General features: G+C 66.0%; 5 protein-coding genes across 9 annotated transcripts in view; 1 reads left to right on the top strand and 4 right to left on the bottom strand.

Moving 5' to 3' along the window:
- The window catches only part of NFIC (nuclear factor I C), a 47,071-nt gene extending 40,182 nt beyond the window's left edge, over positions 1–6,889 (top strand). For all 5 annotated transcript variants that reach the window (XM_068420767.1, XM_068420764.1, XM_068420763.1 and 2 more), the window contains one exon: positions 913–6,889. In XM_068420767.1, the coding sequence (XP_068276868.1) occupies positions 913–930 (18 nt within the window). In that variant the 3' untranslated portion in view covers positions 931–6,889. The remainder of the gene's footprint in view (positions 1–912) is intronic.
- A 1,106-nt stretch (positions 6,890–7,995) lies between these two features.
- On the bottom strand, positions 7,996–9,329 carry SMIM24 (small integral membrane protein 24). Its single transcript, XM_068420927.1, is given in 6 exon segments — positions 7,996–8,086; positions 8,242–8,280; positions 8,388–8,505; positions 9,001–9,085; positions 9,087–9,177; positions 9,304–9,329. Coding segments are annotated over 6 exon segments (450 nt in total).
- A 1,339-nt stretch (positions 9,330–10,668) lies between these two features.
- On the bottom strand, positions 10,669–13,033 carry SMIM44 (small integral membrane protein 44). Its single transcript, XM_068420778.1, has 2 exons — positions 11,192–13,033; positions 10,669–11,056 (listed from the first exon to the last, which is right to left on the bottom strand). The coding sequence occupies exons 1-2, from the start codon at positions 11,436–11,438 to the stop codon at positions 10,833–10,835; spliced, it is 471 nt and encodes a 156-aa protein (XP_068276879.1). The 5' UTR covers positions 11,439–13,033; the 3' UTR covers positions 10,669–10,832.
- Positions 13,034–13,458: 425 nt separating this feature from the next.
- Positions 13,459–17,128, bottom strand: DOHH (deoxyhypusine hydroxylase). Its single transcript, XM_068420776.1, has 5 exons — positions 17,005–17,128; positions 16,406–16,705; positions 15,971–16,047; positions 15,511–15,748; positions 13,459–14,582 (listed from the first exon to the last, which is right to left on the bottom strand). The coding sequence occupies exons 2-5, from the start codon at positions 16,677–16,679 to the stop codon at positions 14,266–14,268; spliced, it is 906 nt and encodes a 301-aa protein (XP_068276877.1). The 5' UTR covers positions 16,680–16,705; positions 17,005–17,128; the 3' UTR covers positions 13,459–14,265.
- An 845-nt stretch (positions 17,129–17,973) lies between these two features.
- Positions 17,974–21,040, bottom strand: LOC137675037 (uncharacterized). Its single transcript, XM_068420926.1, has 2 exons — positions 20,936–21,040; positions 17,974–19,594 (listed from the first exon to the last, which is right to left on the bottom strand). The coding sequence occupies exons 1-2, from the start codon at positions 21,038–21,040 to the stop codon at positions 18,476–18,478; spliced, it is 1,224 nt and encodes a 407-aa protein (XP_068277027.1). The 3' UTR covers positions 17,974–18,475.
- Between the last annotated feature and the right edge of the window lie 137 nt (positions 21,041–21,177).

Below are 21,177 nucleotides of genomic sequence, written 5' to 3'. Positions count from 1 at the left end.
GGGACGCTCCGGGGTGCTGCACCCGCTGGGGGCGAGTACTCGGGGTGCTGAGCCGTGCCATGGGGCACTCAGCGGTGCTGTGCTGTGCCAGGTCACTTGGGGACCGTGAGCTGGGACACCCAAGGGTGCTGTGCCGGAGCAGGGGACAAACACTGGGGGCCTGGGTCTGACCACAGCCCCCTGCCCTGCCTCAGTTTCCCCAGCCCTAGACGTGGGCAGAGCACAGTGGGGTGCGCTGGAGCAGCGCTGGGAGAGCTCCAGGGGAGCAGGGTGCTGGGGTCCCTGCACCCCCTAACCCCCCCGGGGCTCACGGCTGCTCCCGGTCTCTGTCCCCATGCACATGGGGCTGGTCATGCTCCAGGAGCCTCCCCAGGGCTCAAGGGTGCTCTGCATGGGGAAACTGAGGCACGGGGGAAACAAAGCGGTGTCCCGCGTCCCTGGGAGGGGTGGCTGAGAACTGCTGCTCTCGGGTCATGTGTGGCAGGGCCGGGAAGGGTTAAGGGAAGCCGCGGCCCCGAGCTGTCTCGTTGCCAACGGAAACCAGACATGAGGTAATCGGGGACGAACTTGAACTTGGGGCTGGGGGGGGGGAGACAATGGGAGGGTGGCAGGGGGCCACCTCGTGCGATCCCTGGCCCTGCCACCCCCCTACCCATCGCCGAGCGGGGCTGAGCGTCACCTTCACCATGGAGGTGCAGAGGGACCGGCCGCCCGGGGGGACACAGGTGGCCCCGGCGCCAAGGACTGACAAACTCAGCGCAGGAATGGGGACGCCAGCCCCGCGTGGGGCAGCGAGGCGAGCAGGGTGACAGCGTGGGGACAGCTGTCTCGGGGTGGAGGGGACACGCCGGGGGGACGGGGTGGCTCCGCGGCGCACGGCACTGACACCGGCCTCTCCCTTCTCTCCCGCAGTCCTGGTACCTGGGATAACCGCCGCCGTGCCGCCCCTTCGCCTCCCTCCTCCTCTGCTTTAGGCACCCCCAGAGGAACATCCCCGTCCCCGAGCACCAGGCCCAGACTTGCGGTGACGACGGAGAGCGCGGACTCGACGACGATGACGACGACGACAAGCAAAACCCACACCTGAAGGAAAGAGCGAAGGAAAGGAAGAAGGAAAAGGGTCAAACTTTTTTAAAAAGGATAAAAAAAAAAAATACAAACAAAACAACAACCCATCCCAGGAGGACCTTCCCCCCCGCCCAGCGATGCGCCCAAAAACAAAGACACAGAAAAAAAAAGAAAAAAAAAAACACTATTATTTGCCCCCGTCAGCCGGCGCCGCGCTGAGACCTGACACAACTCGTGCCAGCGATGCCTCCCGGAGCGCAGCCAGGCTGCGGCGCCAGAGCCCTCCCGGAGGCTCGGGGATGCAAACGGCTCTTGACTCTCTCATTCTCGCCTCCATGTGAGTAGAAAAGATCAAACACCCGCCCCTGCCCCCCCCCCAGCCCCACGCAGACTCTCGGGGGGCCCCAGGGCTGAGGTGGGGTGCGGCGGGGTGGGGGGACGCCTCCTGCCGCCGGTCGCCGTTGGGGTGACGTGATGCTCCGTGCCGTGAAAGCGCCTTGGGGATGGGTGACACTGTGCTGCGGTGACACGGTGACGTGGTGCTGCGGTGACACCGTGACGCGGTGACGTGGTGCTGCGGTGACGCGGTGGCACAGCGATGTGGTGCTGCTGTGGTTCAGTGATACGGTGGCACGGTGGCATGGTGGCACAGTGGCCAACTCGACTTGGCACAAGTGGGTGTCACAGGAGGGGGCTTGGGGCCACGGAGGGTGCGTGGGCACGGCTGGGGACAGTTGCGGTGGCGGTGGCACCCCGATTCCCGTAGGGACACGGCGTGGGGACGCTCCCACCGCTGCCCCAGCCGGACCCGGGCTGCCACCACCGGGTCGGGGCACCGGTCGCCGTCTCTCTGCAAATGCCTTCCTCGCCCTCCGGCCTGCCCTGGCCCCGGCCCCGCGTGTCCCCACGCGTGTCCCCGCGGTGGGCGTGCGTCCGTGCGTCCGAGCTGTGCATTCCTGTGGACAGGTACCAGGCGGATGGCGAGGAGGGGGCGAGCGCGTGTTGCACATTTTGTAGGAAATGCACTTTGAAGAGGGAATTGTCAAAAAAAAAAAAAAAGAAGAAAAGAAAAAATAATCACAAAAAAGGAGGAGGAGGAAGAGGAGGAAGAAGAGGAGGAGACGGAGCCCCCGGCACTGGCTTGCCGGGATGGCTGGTTTGGGGTTTTTTGGGGTTTTTTTTCTTTTTTTTTTCATGCAAAAGGATGGAGAAAAGGAGCCCGCGCGAGGGCGAGGGCAGAGCCAGCCCCACGGAGCCCCCGGCCCCACGGAGCCCCCGGCCCCCCGGAGCCCCCGGCCCCGCGACAAGTGCCTGAACTGCAGCGGGGAGGGGTCCCGGCCCCCCCGGAGGAGCCCCCGGCCGGGGGCAGCGCTGTCCCCGTCCCGTTGGCCAGGAAGGGGACGCGGGGACGTGGCAGTGCCTTAGAGCAGAGGGACCCACGCAGCGGCCGAGGCGAGGAGGAAGACGACGAAGGCACCCGGTGTCACCAGTGAGACGGTCCCGCGCAGGAGCCCGGTCCCAGGCGTGTCCCCAAAGGGCCGCAGTGAGCCCACGCCCCGGGGGACCCCACGGGTGACGACGGAGAGAAGCCACCGTGGGATGTCCAGGAGCAGGGGACGTCACCGAGGCCACCACCGCCACCCGCCTGGCCCCCTCCCCTGGCACCAGAGCTGCCCCGTGGACCACCGGCATCGCATCCCCCGGCCCCCCCCGCTTCCCACCCCCCCGGGACGGCACCGCGAGGCCGGATCCTGACCGTGCGCGGGGCAGCGCCGGGGAAAGGGCTGATGGAGCAAATCCCGGTAGGCAAAAAAATCATCCAAAAGGACAAGAAAAGGAGAAAACCCACCAAAAAAAAAGGAAAAAAAAAAAAAGACAAAAAAAGCGCTTGGCAGAGAGGGAAACCTGATTTTTTTTTTTTTTTTAAAGATTTGAGAAAAGAAACACATAAAAAAAAAAAGAAAAGACAAAAAAAAAGAGACAAACTGCATGGTGCTTTAACAGGATCTGGTGACCTGGCTCAACCCAGCCGCGGATGGCTGATGCTGTGCATGGCAGACTGTATTAACCGGCTCTACCTTCCCCCTTCAGCAAAAGAGAAAAAAACAAAAAAAAAAAGTCGAGAAAAAAAAAAATTCTGTATAAAAGAAAAAAAAAGCCGTAAAAAAACAAAAAAAAAACCACAAGAAAAAAAAAAATCCATGTTTTCCTAATTTGCACGAAATTTTATACCACATGATGTGCCTTGCCTTTGAAGACTAAGTATTACCGGACCCGATATCAGTGCGAGGGAGTCGCTGCATGCCCGGGGCTCCCGGGGGGCCGGGGGGGCCGGGGGTGGCCGCCCCCCCCTCGCCTCCTGCATGGCTTCTTCTCGGCCGGAAAAGTCCCTTTTCTCTCTATTATTATTAATTTTTAACCAATTTTTCCCCCCTCGGAAACGTCTTCCAGTTGGTAATACCGATGCATCCTCTGCGCCAACACACCGGAATATGCAATAGCCGCTCTGCTGCGCTGGCGAGGGGGGGCCGGCCGGGGGGGGTCCGGCCACCTCTTTGCTTTGCCTCTTTTTTTTTTTACTTTTCCTTCCATTTTGGGGGTTTTTCTTTTGTTTTTCTGCTTACAGCAACCAAAGGCAGCGAGGCGGGAGGCGGCAAGGACCCCCCTGGGTCAGAGCCCCCCCCCATAGTGCTGGGGGGAAGCCGGGCGTGTGGGTGCAGCGGGGTGGGTGAGGATGGGGTCCCCGCGGGGAGGACCAGGGATGGAGACCCCCCCGCCATGGCTGAGCCCTTGGGGGGGCCACAGCATCCCCCCCGCCTTGGGGGCTCCTCCTCTTTTTAATCGCTTGTCCATGGGGCGCAGGGCCGGGAGGGCTGAGCCCAGCTGCTCTCGTGACAGGAATGGAACCGTGTGAATGTAGCTGTGACCCCTCCCAGGGCTGGTGTCGGGGCAGGTCGCAGCCCCCTCCCCACCTCCATCCCCATCGGCTTCATGGCCGGGGGTCCGGCTGGCACAGCAGGGCACAGGCAGGGCAGGCGCTCCCCTCTCGCTCTCCCTTTGCCCACTCCCTGCTGTGCCAGCCACCGAGCAGGGTCCCGACACCACCAAAAAATCCTGAATTTGCCTTAAAACCCAAGCGTCCCACCGGCCTGAGAGAGAGCGGACCCCCCCCCCAGCCCCCTGTGAGGCTGAGGACTGACGCAGGTCATGACACCGATGGGTGGGTGGCACCACACGTCACTGCTGCTTCGTAATGAAGAACCGTCGTCGTCAACATTTGTTTAAATTTTTAATTTTTTTTTTTTTCTTTTGGTGTCCAAAAGTATTAGTGGGGGATTGAGGGGGGGGGGGTCGTGTCCCAGCGGGGTGTCCCCCACTGGTGCGGGTTGTTGGGGGTCCCACAGAGCGGGGGAACATCCTTGGGAGACTCTCCTTGATGCAAGGTGCAGTATTGATTTCTGCAAGGACAATGCAAGGCGGGGAGCGGGGGGTCGGCAGCCGGCGGGGGGAGAGGATGGACGTTGTGAAAATAGAAATTAGAAAAAAAAAAAAAAAAAGAGAAAATTGAAAAAAAAAAGAGAAAAAAAACGCCAAAAAAAAGGGTTTTAAGGCTAGAAAAGGATCAGCTCAAAGCAAAAAAAAATAGTAAAAAAAAAAGCATTTCTCAGCGGTGAGCAGAGTGACAGCGGGGGGAGGGAGCGGGGGGCCCCCGGGGCAGCCCCCCCATCCCGCCCCCGGCGAATGTGGGGCCCCGGGGGGAGGCGAGGGGCGCTGGCGCCCCTCGGGCCTGGGCCCCCCCGCCCCGAGGAAGCCCCCGGCCCACGGGGGCACCGGCTGGGGTGTGTGTGTGTCCCCCCCCCGCCCGCCCTTTTGCTGCCTTCGCCCCCCGGGGCCCGAAGCACGTCTGGGGGGGGCTGCGGCCGCAGCCCCCCAAAACCCGCCCTCGGCAAGAAAAGCACCTTAAAACATGTTAAAAAAGGCAAAAAATAATCAACTCGACGCCCCCCAGCCTGGAGGGCGACAGCGGGGGGGGGTCGGGCCGGGGGCTTTCCCTGGGGGGGTCTGGGGAGCCCCCAGCGCCCCGGGGTCTTTGCACTGCTCCCCCCAGACCCCCCCGGCTCTGCCCAAAGGGAATATGCAAACACCCCCCGGCCTCCTCCCGGGGGGCACCGGCCGCGCGGGGACGGGGGGGGGGGGGACGACCACTAATTTTTATTATTTTTATTTTTTTTTAATCGTTCTCCCTTATTATTTTTTTATCCCCCTGCGGCCTCTGGGCTCGGTGGCCACGGTCGGGGTGGGCGCAAAGGGCGAGGGGCCCCCGGCACTGGGGGTGCTCCAGGGGGGCCCCCGGCAGGGTGGGGGCTTGGGGAGGGTCCGCTCGACAATCACCGCGCCCGGGGCTCCCGTGGGGGTTTCATGCACTACAGTCTCTCCTAGAGGGTTTTTTAGTCGGGCTCGTCGGCTTAAAAAAAATTAATTAAAAATAGTCCTTGTGACCTATAGATAAAAAAAATAACCTGTACATATATATATATCTCTCTCTCCACATATATATATATATGGGGCTTCAGGGGCCGGAGGTGGGCGCGGGTCCCTGCGGGCCGACACACAGTTAAGGTACTTTAAAGCGCAAAGGAATATATATATATATATATATATATAAACCCCTATATATATATATATGTCTTGTTTGTTGTTGTTTTGTTTCTCTTTTTTTTTTTTTGTACTATGAGTTTGGAATTGCTGCTTTGTGTCCCCCGGGCTCCCGCCGCCGGCTGGGGCGGGCAGCACCCCTGGGTGCCCCCCCTGCAGCAGCACCCAGGGTGCCCCCCTGCAGCAGGACCCCTGGGTGCAGCACCCTGCAGCAGGACCCCAGGGTCCCTCCCCCCTGCAGCAGCACCCCTGGGTGCCCCCACACAGAAGCACCTGGGGTGCCCCCCTGCAGCAGCACCCCTGGGTGCCCCCATGCAGCAGCACCCCTGGGTGCCCCGGGCGATGCCCACGGGCAGGCGGGAGCGGAGGTGGAGATGGGGGTGGGGGTCTGGGGGGGGGGACACCCCCCCACCCCTGGGCAAGGAGCGGCCAGAGGAGAGCACCCACCCCGAAAAGGCGTCGGGGCGCAGCCGGCAGCCCCCCAACTCACACCCGAACCAAAAATCCTGCCGCAGTGCCTGCGCGCCGGCTGCCCCCGCCCGCCCTTCGGGGGGGTCCTGCCCTCCCCGTGTCCCCCCCCCCCACCTTCCCGGGGGGGTCCTGCCCTCCCCCCCCCCCACCCCCCGCAGTTATATTTTACTCGTTAGCCGGATTCTCGCTTCTCGCTTGCCGCAGCCGTTACACACCCGCCGAGCGCACCAGGGCTGCGAGCGGGGCCGGGACCCCCCCGCCCCGGGACCCCCCCCCGGCCCCTGCATGACACCCCCGCCCCGAGCCCCCCGCTCGCCTCCCTGGTGCTTCACGATATTGATTATACCATTGTACGCAGCCATTACCGATAGCCGCCGCTCCTGCCTACATACCAGTTACTGACCGTGACTTTGGATTTGGGTTTTTTTTTTTTGTTGTTTTTCTTTTTTTTTTGTTTATTTCTTTTGTTTTGTTTTGGGGGTTTTTTTGTTGTTTTTTTTTTTGTTTTGTTGTTTGTTTGTTGTTTTTTTCCCCCCCCCTTCCCCTATGCAAAAAAGAGAAAAAGAGACAAAAAAGAAGAAAAAAACAAAAAACAAAAAAACTGACACACACAAAAAAAAGATAAAAAAAAGAAAAGAAAAAAAAAGACAAAAAAAAAATGTATAAAAATTAAACAAGCTATGCTTCAACTCCAGCCCGCCTCCGCCCTTCCTTCTCTGCCCCCGGGGGAAACTGAGGCACAGCGCCTGGCGTAGGGGGGAACCGGGTGTCCCAACTTGGGGGGGCACTGGGGTGTACTGGAGCAGAGCTGTTCCAGGCAATGGGTGCCCAGCACCCCGGAGGGGGGCCCCCACCCATGGGTGCTCTTGGCCCGGATGAGGAGGGTGGCTGAGCCAGGAGCAGCAGCACCCTGGGGTGCCCCCGCAGCCCCGCTTGGGGGCCGTGGGGTGGCGGGGAGGGGACACACAGGGACAGGGGTGGGCGCAGCCATGGGCTCACCACCAGCGCTGCCACCGCCTCTGCATCAGCACTTGTCCATGTGACATTGCCACCTCGTGCATGTGACATCATCGCCTCGCCTGCGTGACATCATTGCCCTCACCGTGACATGTTGGCCGAAGCCGTGTGTCACCCCCGCAGACCCCGTTGTCCCCGTCGCGAAGAGCTGCTCAGGGCAGCCGGGGGTGCTGAGGTGCACCCCCCCCCCCCCCAGGGGGTCCCCCGTGACACCCGTTGGTCCCCAAGCGCCCCAGGACGGGGGGCGGGACGCCCGGGTCCGGGGCTGTCGGGGGCAGCGGCGTGGCTGGACGTGGCTCTCGGCCGTGCTGAAGTCGCTGAGGCCTGGCAGCTCATCACACACCAGGAACCCGCCGGTGTCCCCTGCCCCGGTGGCACCCAGGGGTGCGCCCGCACCCAGCGCGCTTGGGGGCCGCAGGGCCGCGCCGCAGGCCCCGTCCTGGGGGCGCGGAGCCCCACGGCGGCCACGGGACAGCCCCGTCCCCAGCGCAGTGACACCAGACACCTGACACCGGGGCAGGTTGGGGACCTTTACTGGGGCACAGCCGGGGGCACCCCCCCACGGGCGGGGGGCGCGGGGGGGCCCCGCTCCTGTCCCCCCCCCTCCCCGATCCATTCCGGCGGGCGGCTGATCCACGCCGGGTCTTGGCGGCAGCCGGGCCCTGGGCACCTCCCGCCCGCAAAGCCCGGCGCGGATCCGCGGCCCGCGGACGGGGCGGGGGGCGCGGTGCCCACGGGGGGTGCCCGGGGCCGGCGCGGGGCGGGCAGGGACCGGCCACCGCCTCAGAGGGCCGTGACCTTGCTCCGCTCCCGGCCCTCGCTCTCCTCGTCACTCTTCTCCGCCGCCGGGTTGGCGCGGCCGGCGGGCTCCAGCCTGCGGGAGGGAGGCGTCACCCCGCACCCCGGCACCCACGGCCCGCCCCGCGCCGGGCCACGCACGGCACCGCCCGCGGGGGGCCGGCCCCGGGGGGACCGAGGCCCGGACGGGGCCGGCCCCGTGCCAGCCCCGCAGCGCCTGGGCCGCGGTACCTGTCAGTGCCCGGGGGGTCCCGGAGGCCGCGCTGCTTCCTGCGGGGGCACAGAGGGGCTGAGCGGTGCCCGGGACACCTCGGGCACGGCCGGACCCCGCGGCCCCCCGGGTGGGTGCAGGAGGCGGCCCCCCCGCACCGGCCCACCTGCGCATCCTGAGCTGCCAGAGCCGGTTGACGAGCAGGAGCACGAAGACGATGAAGAGGAAGACGACGACGGCCGTGAGGCCAACGAGCCAGGGCTGCAGCTCCTTGGGGCTGGCGCCTGCACAGCAGGGGGACGGGGAGGGGGATGGCGAGAGGGACGGGGACAGGGACAGGGCCGGGGATGGGGACGGCTTCAGGGGAACCTCATGCTGCGGGGGACAGGACCCCCCATCCCATGGCACAGGGTCCCCATTGTGCCAAACCCGGCACCGGGAGACTCTGGGAACACCGGGGGACACTGGCAGGCACTCCTCGCCACCCCCTCCCCGCCATCCCTTGGGTGCCGAGGAAGCCACCCCCAACACAGCCAACCTGCCCCGGGAGAGCGTGGAGGTGCCCGGCACAGTGGAGGCACTGGGGACAGCAGGCAGGTTCCCCCAAATCCTTCTGCTTTGCCCCCAGAATTGTGGCTGCCGGGGCACTGGGACAGACTGGTCCTACTGGGAAGGTCTCCCAGGAGCTGATCCCATGCCCCAGGGTGGGTACAGCCACCCCCTTCCTTCAGTGCACCCGAGGGCACAGGGGTATGGGGCGGGGCTACGGGGGCACCTACTGGCTTGTCCCCGGGCCGTGGTGACGAGGACGAGCAGGAGCAGGAGCGAGAGGGGCAGTGAGGCCCTTGGCATCGTCGGGCGGAGGCTGGTGGAGGGCTGGGGCACGGCCGGATCCTGCGCCCCGGGCTGGGCTCCTCTCCCACGCCGCTGCTGGGGCTGGGCGCGGGCACCGCTCTCTGCACCCAGGGCCAACGGGCAGCTTTTATTGGGCTCAAGAGGACAAGTGCCACCAAGTGCCATGGCAACGTGGCTCCCGCAACCATTGGGAGGTGGCACCTCTCCGCCGGCTCAGCCACCAGCACCCAGCAGCCACCATCTCGGGGACCATGGCAGCAGCCCCGTGCCCAGGGCTGGGGTCCACCCCCAAGGTGGGTGGGTGGGTGGAGGGAGGGACAAACAGATGGGTGGGTGGGTAGTGGGATGGCTGGACGGATGGTTGGACAGATGGACAGATGAGTGGGTGGGTGGGTTGGTGGGTGGACAGATGGGCGAAAGGACAGAGAGGTGGGTGGATGGATGGATGGAAGGACAGATGGATGGGTGGGCAGAGGGACAGACAGACGGGCAGAGGCACGGAGGGGTGCCCACCCTGCCTACTGCCCCATCCCAGTCTTCCCCCCTGCCCATGGGGCATCGCACCCCCGTCCCCGCTGGCAGGGCTGGGGCAGATCAGTGCCAGCGCGTCTCATCCCCACAGATGCGGCCCCCACCCTGCCACGCCATGGGGACAGGGCAACACGGGGAGGGGTGGGCAGTGCCAGGCCACCCCCCAGCCCTCACCCAGGCCCAGGCTAGTGCTGGCAGGACACCATCAGATGCCCAGGGAGCGCCCGGGTGCCACGAAGAGCTAAATATTAACAGTGTATTAACGGTGGTGCGAGCTGTTCAGCTCCACCTCACAGCCCCCACCCGCTGGGGCACAGGGGAAACTGAGGCAGGGGATGGGCAGCGGCACCCCAGGGACAGGCCATGGGCTTCAGCAGGGCCACCCTGCCCGCAGCGATTCCCTGGGGGGTGAAGAAGGAGCCTGGGGACATGGGGACAGGGTCCCCTCTGGAAGGGTGTCCAGCCCCAGCCTGCAGTTAAGGCAGGGGATGGGGGTCTGTACGACGCGGCCCCCCCATACCCAGTGCCCAAGTGGGGCTCATGGGCACTTTGCTCCCCAAGACTGGCTTTGGGGGCACCTGTGGGTGCCATCGGGAGGGGACACAGCCCAGCAGCGTCAGGGCACCGAGGGGGCCGGCGGGGGCAAATCCAGCCTCAGCATACGGCCGGCCATCCGTCCGTCTGTCCCTCCCCTCTGCGCGTGGCTGTGCTGACGTGGGCCTCCCCGCAGGCACGTGCATCCCTGTTTCCATGCACATGTGTGTGCACGCCCGTGCCCATGCCCCCTGTGCCCACGTCTGTGCCCACGCCCACAGTGTGCCCCCATGGTTTGCACCCCCAGGCACCACCTTTACACACCCACACGTGTGTCCACGCATGTGCACCCACACACGTGTCCCTCCCCGTGCGCCCATGCCAGGCAGCCGGTGCGGCTCGACCGAGGGATGCTGCTGTCCCCAGGCGAAGGTCGGGGTGTCCCAGCTTTGCCCCCTCCCTGTACCCATGCCTGGCCAAGGGGCAAGCGAACAGGGCTGGGGCAGGCTGCTTTATTGGGGGGCAGCGATAGCAGCCCTGGGATAAGCACATGGGGCTGCGCTGGGGACGGTGAAGCCACATGCCAGCACTGGGCAGCGTCACCCCTGCATCTGAGTCTGGGGCCGTGCTGTGACCCAACGGCTGGGCATGGCTGCGGGGTGCCAGCGGTGGCGGGGGGGGTCCCCTGGCTCTAGAAAAACCTCATCCTGTGGGTGTCGGCGAAGGAGACGGAGCCGCGCGGGCCGGCGGTGCGCAGCCCCAGCGGGATGTCCATGCTGCTCAGGGCGCCGGCGTCTTCGTCCTCCAGCTTCTCCTCTACCAGCACCTCATCCTCGTCCAGCCACTCCACCTCGGGCACGGTCCCCCTGGCCATCACCACCTTCTCCTCCTCCGGCTTGGGCCCGAACGCCCAGTCTGCGGGGGCAGAGACGGAGCCGTCAGCGGCACAGCCCCACCATGGCAAAGGCTTCGGGTTTGGGGGACGCCCTCACCCCCCGCCCAGCCCCGTAAGGAGCCCCAAAGCTCAGCCCCGCTGCGGGCAGCACTCACCGGCGAAGTCGTGCACCAGGTCCTTGATGAGGTGCCCCATGATGGCGTACACCACCAGCAGCACCAGGGTGGCCGCCATCAGCAGGTAAAGGACGTAGCGGGGCAGGCGGATGCTGTCCAGGGCGGGGGGCTTGTAGTCCACGTAGAGCACCCCATTGTCCTCCTCCTCGTGGGGAGACTGCAGCAAGCGCCGCGACTCCCATGCCCCCCCGGTGCCGGGGAGCGGGGTGCCCCCCGCCAGGGCCATCGCCACCTCCCCCTGCACCCCAGCCCCGAGCCACCGAAGCCTCTGTTGCGCGGGGGGTCGCAGGGAAGAAGTGGCATCAGGGTCCAAACCAGGGTGCTCAGTGCTGGCGGCTCACGGGGACAGCGGGGTCCCCATGCCCGGTGGCAGTGCCACTCACCCGCGGCCACCGAAGGACGGAGCATCTGCGGGAAGGAGCTTAGCGCCTGCTAATCCTGGCACAGCCCCGGCGGGCTCAGCCTGGGGGGGCACCACTGGGCTCCGACATGGCTCAGGGTCCCCAGAATCTGTCCCTCTGGCACCACCACAGGCACCTCCGTCCCCCTGGGAGCGGGGAGTCGTCTGCAGCTGGCGAACCCCCAAAGGCAGGGATGGGGAGGGACACCCCGGGGCCTCCCCCCCTGCCCTGAGCTTGGCTAAATCCCTCGGCAGGCCCTGGATCCCCCGAGCAGATGGCGTGAAATCCTGGCAGTGCCCTGCCCGGAGGACGCGGCGCCCTCCGAGCCGGGAGGTGACGGGCGGCAGGGGCCGGTGCTGCAGCCCCAGGCTGGGGGGGCTCCCGCAGGGCCCCCTTTGCTCTGTGTAATCCAGGCGGAGTGAAGCAGCCCATGGCGAGTGGCCGCTGCGTGCCCAGCGTCGCTCCTCCGGTGAGGAGCAGCCTGCGGAGGGGCGCGAGGTCCAGGCACACCCGAAAGCGATGCCCTCTGCGCCAGGAGGGTGCGGGGTTTGGCCCGGACCAGCATCAGCCTTGAAAAAAACCCCTCAACCCTTCCCAGGGTGGGAGGGGTGACGGTGCCCGCGGGGTTCAGTGCCAAGTCAGGGCTCAACGCCCGGGCCCTCCTCCACCCCGGCACACGGCCCAGCTCGGCTGCACCCAGGTTGCCCATGGCCAGATCCTGGCCACAAAAATGCCAGGTTTGTTCCAATTTGGGCTTAAAAGGCGTTTGGGGGAGTGGAAGCAAACGCTGGTGCAGAGAGATTTGGAAAGAACCCCGTGTGGCGGTGGAAATGCTGGAGAACAGCAGAGCAAGGGCTGGAGCAGCCGGGGCGGTGAGAGGGACAGACGCACCGGCAAACACCGGGGAAACACACGGGCAGCAGGGTGAAGCCTGCACGCCAATAAGGTCCTGGTGCGGAGCCGGCAGCCGCCTCACACCGATAACGTGGCAAGGGGTAAACGGCACGTCCCCCTGCCCTGCCCCATCGCCTGCGGGGGACAGAGACGGCGCGGAGACACCGCAGAGCTTGGCAGTGCCGGCTGGGTCCTGCCCATCACGCATGGGGCTACGGAGGGTGGCAAGAAACCCCGTAACAGCTGCTGCCTCTGAAACGGTGTGAAAACATCAGGTCTTTTTCTCCAGTGCTGTGGAATCCAGGTTCAGTGGCCCTCGCCCTCATCCTCCACATCACACGTGAGCGACCCCATCCACGGCACTTGGGCACGCGGCTCTGCCTTCCAGCGAGCGCACACAGGCGACCGAAACTGGTCATGTCTCCAGTAAAACCCCCTTCCATGGGGTCCTGAACTGGGCCAGACTGGGCCACAGCTAGGGCTCCCCACCCCAGCTGTGTCCCCAAGCACCAGAGCCCCGGGGACAACGAGCCAGCCGCAGCAGTGGCTTTAGGGACTAAGAGGATTGAGCCCAGGAGCAACTCCCAGGGAGACTTGGGTCAGGGGAAGAGCCCCATCAGCAGGACACCAGTCCCCACGGTGCAGCAGGACCCCACCAGCCCCTGTGCTGGGCAGCACCATGGGGGTTCCAGTCCCCCCAGCACCAGGGCAAGGCCTGCCCTCCTCCCAGGGCTGTGGGGAAGGGGGCTTTACCCCATGCCACCAGGGACCCCACCCCATGCCCCCTCCTCCTGTTACAGTTGGACTTGATGATCTTAAAGGTCTTTTCCAACCTCAATGACTCTATGATTCTACTACGGCAGCCCCAGGGCTCCCCACCAGGGCCTGACCCTGCGGCACTGGGTGCACCCCCCGCCCGGGTAAGGGCTAAATCACAGCTCGACTCACATGGAAGCTCCCCCCACCAGCACTTTATTCCCTGCCAGCCCCTCCGTGCCCACGCTGGGCTGCCCGGGGGGTTTGGGTGCTTGGTGACGGCAGCAGACACCAGCCTCAGCCCTCCCAGGTCTGGTTACACGCAGGGGAAAGTCCGGGCAGGCTCTGCCTCACCCTGTAAGCCCTAATGGCAGCACCATTCCCTGAAGAAAGAAAAAGCGCAGCCAAATCTTCCAGACTTCACCATGAAACAACCGCCATCCCAGGGCAAAGGCTGCCGCAAGCGCAGCCCTGGCCTGCCCCGACACGAGAGGCCAAACCCACGGCAGCTCCTCCGCCGCACAGGGAGGGACCCGGCTTGGCACCAGCACCAAGGGCGATTCTGAGGCATCGCACCGCTACAACCTCCAAGAGCAAGCGCCCAAAGCCAGCCCCGGCCCCCCAGCAAAGCTCGGGCAGGGAAAGCGGATCTGTTTCACGCTGAGCCGCTGCGGCAGCACAAGCCCAGAGCAGCCCCGGGCCCTGCGCAGCCACGACAGGCTCCGACGTGCAGAGCGGAGCCCACCCGGTCCGAGCCCGGAGCCAGGCTGGGGGCAGGCGGTGCTGATCCTGGCAGGGAAAAAGGGGCAGATCCAGGAAATGGGGCGGGGGGGAGCAAGTAGCAGCTCAGCCTGGATTTGGAGGGAGAAGGCGCCTGTAACTGTGCCAGAGCGCAAAGCCAGCTCTTCCTCCACCTCCGCGGATACATGTCGACGGAGGCAGCCACGAAAGCGCGGGGCAGGCTGGAGGCAGCGTCGCCAGCCCGTGCCCCCCAGCCGGGGCTCAGGCAGAGGCCTGCAGCTTGCAGAGCCCGTCGGCGTACTGAAACTGAGCCCCGTTCTCGTACTCGTACATGTCCAGTGCCACCTCGCAGCTCTCCCGCACCACCCGCTCCTCGTCGTGGGCGAAGGCCCGCAGGGTCTCCAGGCAGGAGGGGCGGGCGATGGAGCCCAGGGCCTCGGCGCACTCGTGGCGCACCATGGGGCTCTCCGTGCGGCTGCACAGCGCGGCCGTCAGCTGCGGGACACAGGCCTCGTCCTGCATCTGGCCCAGCACGTAGCCGATCTCGTGGCGGAAGAGGGCACTGCCGCAGCGCAGTCCTGCGGGGAGGAGGCGAGAGGGAGCTTGAGCTGGGATGCTTGGCTGGAACCCCCCACCCAAAAGCCAGGGGAAGCCACCGGGCAGGCTGGCCTGAGGGTTAGAGCCAGCAGTTGCCACCCCAGACACAGAAAGGGCTGTCCCACCCTGCTCCCTGACCCCACGCAGCCAGGGCAGCCCCGGCCCCACAGCCCGCAGCCGTGCCCCGGCGGCGCAGGGATGCCCTCTCGTGACGCAGCACCCGCCCTCCCGGCAGAGCTGCTGGCACCCCCGCCTGCCCCGGGGAGCCTGCGCTGCCCACGGGCCCTGCCCCACAGCACACAGGCAGTACAGCCTCACGCCCTCCCGTGCTGCAGGACCGAAGAGCCGTGGCAGGAGCTCACGGATCCCTGCACACCCCACCTCACGGTGCGGATCTGCCCTCAGCTCACCCCAGACGGCTGGAGAGCCCCATCCACTTCCCCTGGACTGGGGAGTGGGTCCAAATGGGGCCATCGTGTGCCCCTTCCCCACTCAGGAGACATTCCAAGCTATTCCCAAACCCCAGGATGAGGTTGGCAGCCTCTGACTTTCCACAATGGGAAAGCAGGACCCTGACACCCTGGGGCCAGGTCCCACCAAGGAGACACCACCTCAGACTGGCTGGTCCCAAGCCAACATTACAGGCTGTGCCCTCTCCCACCCGGACCCACGGAGAAAGGGTGCCTGGAGGACGGCGAGGGGGCTGTGAAACACCAGAGAGCACAGAACGCTTTGCGACGTGGCTCTTGCCAGCAAGCAGGGGGACAGCAGCTCTAGAAACAAAGGCGTGAAGAGCCTAAGAGGAGCCTGGCAGCTCTCGCAGCCCTGGATTTGGGAAGGGCCAATCCCGGATTAACCTGCCCAGCCTTACAGCAAGCAGACCGCAGGCAGCCTCACGCTGGCCCTCACCGTCCGCCAGCGCCAGCACAGCGGCCCGGCCCCCCAGGTTCCGCAGGGCGAACATGGCCCTGTAGCGGTCGAACAGCGTGCGCGACTCGTCCAGGAGGGTTTTGCGGAGTTTGGCAACATCCGTCTCCTCGGCAGGGGGAGCAGGATCCACGGAGAGGTAGGGGCTGGCACTCGGCTCCTCCTTGTTCTCCTGCAGCCACTCCAGCCTCCTCACTGCCAGCTGACACGTCTCTGCCACCTGCAGAGACGGGGACAGGGACACAGCCCTGGCTGCGGGACGGCACCATACGGTGCTGGGAGGGCGCCCAGGGCTGCCCGACAGCGGCTGGGTGCCAGCACACAGCAGGCTGCTGCTTATGGTGTCCCTGTCCACGGCCAGGGGCTGCCCAGGAGAGCCCTGCCTCACCCTCCCGGACCAGCAGCACCACACCCCAGGGGAATGACCCCCCAAGAGCCTCACCTCAACCACGGGATCCGCTGAATAGCGTTTCAGGATATCCAGCACATCGGGATTCCCGATAGCACCCAGGGCTTCACCTGAAGGACACGTCAGGGTGTTATCAAGGTGTCTACGGGAGGAGGACCCTGCTGTGTCCTCCAGCAAAGCCTCGCCCTGCTCTGACGTGGGGACGCGGGCCTAACCCTGACCGATCCTAAATGAGACAGCCAGGGAAATAACCATGGCAGGAGCCAGCCTGGCCAGCAGGAAGGGGAAGGCTCGGCCAACCAGTCCGGCCGGGGTATGTGGTGAGGTGGTTACGTGCCTCAGGGTGTTCCAAGCCACGACACCCAGGCTGGATCAGGCCACCACGAGCTGTTCGGTACGTGGGGGAAGCACCCGCAAGTCCCACCTGCGGGCCGGACCCTTCCCCTGTCCCCACAGCCGCCATCGTACCCGCCTCGTGCCTGACCATGGGCTCCTGGCCGGCGTCCTCCAGCACGGCGATGAGCACGGGGATGGCCGCCGCGTCCCGCATCTGGCCCAGGCAATAGGCCAGCTCGTGCTTCAGCAGCGCGGAGCCGTCCCCGAAGGCCCGGCTGATCCACTGCACGGCCGCGCGGCCGCCCAGGCTGCGCAGGGTGAAGAGGGCCCGGAACCGGGCGGGCAGGGGCTGGGCCGCGTCCACCAGCGTCCGGCCGACGGCCTCCACCTCCGCCTCGGTCACCATAGCGGCGGGACCCTCCGGTCACACTCCTGCGCGGGGGGAAGGGGGGTCAGGAGGGGCCCTGGGCGCAGCCCCCAGGGCCAGGGGCGCCCGCAGCCACCAACGGGTCCCTCACGCCGCGGCAGGGAGGAAGGGGAGGGCCGCGGCCCGGGCCGGCAGACCGATCACAACCGGGCCCCGGGGCCGCGCCTGGTCCACGGGAAGTACCCGGACCCGGCCAGACCAGGAGCGGCACGGCCCCCCCCCCGGGACCCGCACGGCTCCCCCCGGACCCGCACTGCCCCCCCGCCCCGCTCAGCCGGAGCCGCCACGCCGGCCCCGCACTCACCGCGCGCCGCCATGCTGCTCCCTCACGTGACCGCGCCGGCGGCTCCTACCAGCGCACTTCCGCGTAGGAGAGGGCGGGGCCGCCCACGCGGCGGGGGGGGGGGGGTGTGTGTGTGTGCTCCCTCCCCCCCCCCTGCTCCCGCCGAGTGGGAGAGGCCGGGGGAACGCGGTGTCAGTGGCGGCGCATGCGCGGTGGCGGCGGAGCGCAGGCCCGGGGCGGGGCTGTCCCATGGCTCCCCCTCCCCAGGGCTGCCCCGCGCCCGCCCGAGCCCCCGTGAGCGGGGCGGGAGGCCGGGGATGCCACCGGCCCCGCTCGGCCACGGCAGCCCCTTCCCCGGGCGCCTCCCTGCCCCAGGGCCGGGGCACGGTCCCCCCTCAGGTTGGCCCCGGCCCCGCGGTGCCTCTGCGGGCCCCGGCGCGACACCGCTGGGCCCCGGCAGGGCCCTGCCCGCCGCCCCGGTGCGCCACGGCCTCGCTGAGCCCCGCGGGCGGCGGGTCTCGGCCCCGGGGACAGGCCGGCACGGCGGGCTGTGTCCGTGCCGCTCCCCCCGCCTGCCGCCTCCTCACAAAGCGCTGACGGAGCTGCCGCTGCTCCGGCGGCCGGCCCTGCCCCGGCACGGCGTTGAGCCACCGGGCCCCAGCCTGCGGCGGGACAGCAGGGAACGAACCGCAGCCGCCTGATTTCTCAGCCGATACGGGGGCAGCGCTGCGGGCTCCTGCTCACGCCGCAGCCGGGCTGGGAGCAGAGAGCGGAGGCAGAAGGAGCCGGACGGTGGGACGGGGAGGGACCCTGGGGCCGAGGCACGGACCCTCACGGCAAACCCCTCTGCAGAGGGGCGAGGGGGGATGCCCGGCGGCGGCAGCTCAGCCCAGCCCGGCCCAGCCCAGCCCAGCCCGCTCCCCCGCGGGCAGCACGTGCTGCCTGGGCAGCAGCAGAGCTGGAGTTTGCAGATGCAAGTTCATTCGGGGCTGGTGCCAGTCGCTGGCAAGTCACTGCTCTGCCTCTTCCTTCCCCTCCCCTCCCAAGGGTGTTTACACAGCAAGTTTCGTACCTTCAAAGGGGTTTTGGCTTCTTATTTCAAGCCTCCTGCTGGTTTCGGCCTGACAGAGGGGCCTCGGGACACAGACATGCTCCCCTGAAAGGGAGACGCAGGCAGCCCTCTCCGTCGCCCAGCCCCGATCCCCGCTTTACCCACGCAGCACACAACACACCACCAGACCGCTCACACCCTGGGAGAGGGCAAGGGCACAAAATACATTCCGCTGCCTGAAACCACTGTGGCAAAACCAGCACGAGCATGACCCCCCTCCCTGCGGCCGGCAGCCTTCCTCGCTCCACCAGCAGCCTTCAGCAGAGGCGAGAGGGTGCAGTCCTTCGCCGAACAGCCCAGTACCACTGGGCCAACGTTTGCCGGAGTCCATGGGAAGTCCATGAGCAAGGACGCGCAGGGCTGCTTCTGCCCCCGGCCCCGTCAGCCCTCCCCACAGCTCTCGAAGTACTGGCACATCAGCTCGCGCACTTGCTCAGCCCGGCCGTCCTCCATGGTGGCAGGCGCAGGCTGGCAGGGCTTGGGCAGCTCGGTCGGCTCGGTGCCCTCCAGCCACTCCTCATTGAAGGGGTTGTCGTGGGCTTCGCAGACATTGTGCAGGATGCAGCAGGCGAGGACGAGGGTGGGCAGCAGCTCCAGGCTGCAGTCGTCACACTTGAGGAGGATCTGCCAGCGCGCCTTCAGGCGCAGGAAGGCGTTCTCGATCACGCTGTGTGCCCGCTTCAGGCGGTAGTTGAACTGCAGCTGCCGCTGGGTGAGGTTCTCGTCCTCCTGGTAGGGCTTGAGGATCCAGTCTTGCAAGGGGTAGGTGGCATCGCCCAGCAGCACGTACTTCTGCGCCTTGCCCATGAAGTGCTTGGGAGGGTTGGGGCACAGCCGGCCCTCCTTGGCCAGCACCCACAGGCTGGAGCTCTCCAGGACCGCGCTGTTCTCCATGCTGCCGGGGAAGGCGGTGGAGACGTCCCAGAACTGGCCCAGCCCGTCCACGGTGGCCTGCGTCAGGATGGAGTGCCAGCCCTGGCCGTTGCAGTAGTCGGCGCTGAGGCGCAGGGGCGGGTGGATGGGGATGTGAAGGCTGTCCAGGGCGCCGATGCAGTGCGGGAAGCCCCAGCGGGTGCGGAAGATGCGCACCATGTTCTCCAGCTCCTTCTCGTTGGGCAGCCGGAGGTAGAGGGGCTTCAGCAGCAAGACGACGGCATAGCTCACCTCCCGGACACACGTCTGCACCGTGGACGGCCCCACGCCGAAGAGCGGGCTCAGAGTCTGGTACTCCACGTTGGTGGCCAAGTGCCACAGGGCTACGGCCACCCTCTTCTCCAGGGGCAGGGTGGGGTGGAAGTGGGCGCTGTGTGGAGCCAGCCCGGGCCGCAGCTGGTTGCAGACGTAGAAGAAGGTCTCCTTGGACATCCGAAACTTCTCCAGCCAGTCCTGGGGCCCAAACTCCTTCAGGACCACCCGCTCCCACCAGTCCGCACTCCTGACGCTGGGCCAGGCACGGGGGTAGAAATAGCAGCTGGTTCTCCTCCGGCGAGCGATGAGGAGCTGCAGCACGGCGGGGAGACAAGAGGGCTGTGAGAGTGCGCTTCCCCGGCCCCCACCCTGCGCTTCACTGGGGACCCCCCCTCTGAAGACCATCCAGCTCAAGCGACCTGCTCAAGGCAGGGAGGACGCCCAGTGCCACCGGCCCTACCACTGGGTCAAATTTTCCTGTTCCTGGGAAACCCCATTGCAAAGCCACCAGGCGATAGTTGTGACCCTGGACAAGGTGCCCAGGTGCCACAGATGAGGAGCCTTCTGGAAAAGTCCCTTTTCGGGGCAGCCGCTTTCTCTGTGGTTTTATTTTTGAACAAGTGTTACTTGTTTTCCTGTGACCCAGTGAACTGTGGGCTCAGTCGTGATTTGCAAGGGGGGGGTTGAGCACGCGCAGCCCCTCCGCAGGAATTGCTTTTCTCTTAGTAAATTCTAAAAAGCATCTTTAAGCTGAAAAGAGACTTTTGTCACCTTCCACGGCAACTGCCCAGGGAAGTGGTTCCCTGTGTTCCCCCCCCAACAGCTTGTCCTCACTGCCACGTGCCCCCAGGCCCTTTGTATCCCCTATCCTTTGTGTCCTCCACCTTTGATGTCACCCCCTCCTTCATGTCCCTGTGTCCTCTGCATCCCCTGTCCTTTGTGTCTGGGTTCACACCGCACATCCTTCAAGTCCCCTGTCATTCGCACCCCCCATCCTTTGTGTCCCTCTCTTCGTGTCCCACATATCCCCCATGTTCCCCATCCCTTGTGACCTCTGTGTCCCCCTCCTGTCCTTTCTATCCCACGTCCTTCCTGTCCCTGTGTTTCATGTCCCCCATGCCCGCCACCTTGTGTCCCTGCGACCTGTGTCCCCCCGTGTCCCTCATCCTGTACTTTGTCTCCTGCACAGCTCCCCCATTCCCCATTTTTTGTGTGCCCATGACCTGTGTACCCGTGTGCTTCGTGTCCCACATCCTTCCTGTGTTTCGTGTCCCACGTGTCCCCTACATCCCCAATCCTTTGTGTCCCTGCGACCCCCATGTAACCTCTGTGTCCCCCCCCGTGCCCCCCATCCTTCCCATCCCTGTACTTTGTCCTGCATATCCCCCGTTCCCCGTTTTTTGGTCCCCATGACCTGGGTACCCCGTGTCCTTCGTGTCTGCGTGTTTCATGTCCCACGTGTCCCCTACGTCCCCCATCCTTTGTGTCCCCGCGACCTGTGTGTCCCCCCCGTGTCCCTCGTGACCCCCACCCTCCCCGTCCCCGCCTGCGGTGTCCCCAAGTCCCTTCCCTTACGTCCCCGCGCCCTTCCCGTCCCCCACCGATCGCGCCCCGTCCTCGGCGCCCCCCGTGTCGCCGCCCCGCCCCGGTCACCGTCATCAGGCGCTTCTGCCGCTGGCTGTAGTAGTGCCGGAGCCAGGCGCGCCGCTGCGGCCCGTCCCAGCCGGCGGCCCCGGCCCCGCTCCCGGCGCCGGCCATGGCCCCGGCCCGCCGCCCGCCCGCCCGCCGCCGCGCCAGCGCGCACAGCAGCACCAGCAGCCGCTCCTGCATTTTCAAATCGGGAGCCGGGGCCGCCCTGGAAGTGATCGGCGGCGGGGTCGCGGCGGGACCGGGGG

The sequence above is a fragment of the Nyctibius grandis genome, chromosome 31 (genome assembly GCF_013368605.1).
Source record: "Nyctibius grandis isolate bNycGra1 chromosome 31, bNycGra1.pri, whole genome shotgun sequence".
In the NCBI taxonomy this organism is placed as follows: domain Eukaryota; kingdom Metazoa; phylum Chordata; class Aves; order Nyctibiiformes; family Nyctibiidae; genus Nyctibius; species Nyctibius grandis.
The sequence above is the reverse complement of the archived record's forward strand: the minus strand, read 5'-3'. Positions and strand labels throughout refer to the sequence as shown.

Bases quoted from the DNA above. Each gene is read 5' to 3' on its own strand.
- SMIM44 (XM_068420778.1), bottom strand. From the start codon at position 11,438: ATGGCCCTGGCGGGGGGCACCCCGCTCCCCGGCACCGGGGGGGCATGG. The intron at 11,057-11,191 runs GTGAGTGCTGCC...CTGCCCCCGCAG, and splicing joins CCTGGTGCACGACTTCGCCG to ACTGGGCGTTCGGGCCCAAG.
- LOC137675037 (XM_068420926.1), bottom strand. From the start codon at position 21,040: ATGGCCGGCGCCGGGAGCGGGGCCGGGGCCGCCGGCTGGGACGGGCCG. The intron at 19,595-20,935 runs GTGACCGGGGCG...GCCGTGCTGCAG, and splicing joins GGCAGAAGCGCCTGATGACG to CTCCTCATCGCTCGCCGGAG.
- DOHH (XM_068420776.1), bottom strand. From the start codon at position 16,679: ATGGTGACCGAGGCGGAGGTGGAGGCCGTCGGCCGGACGCTGGTGGAC. The intron at 16,048-16,405 runs GTACGATGGCGG...CGTGTCCTTCAG, and splicing joins CATGGTCAGGCACGAGGCGG to GTGAAGCCCTGGGTGCTATC. The intron at 14,583-15,510 runs GTGAGGGCCAGC...TCCTCCCCGCAG, and splicing joins TGTGCTGGCGCTGGCGGACG to GACTGCGCTGCGGCAGTGCC.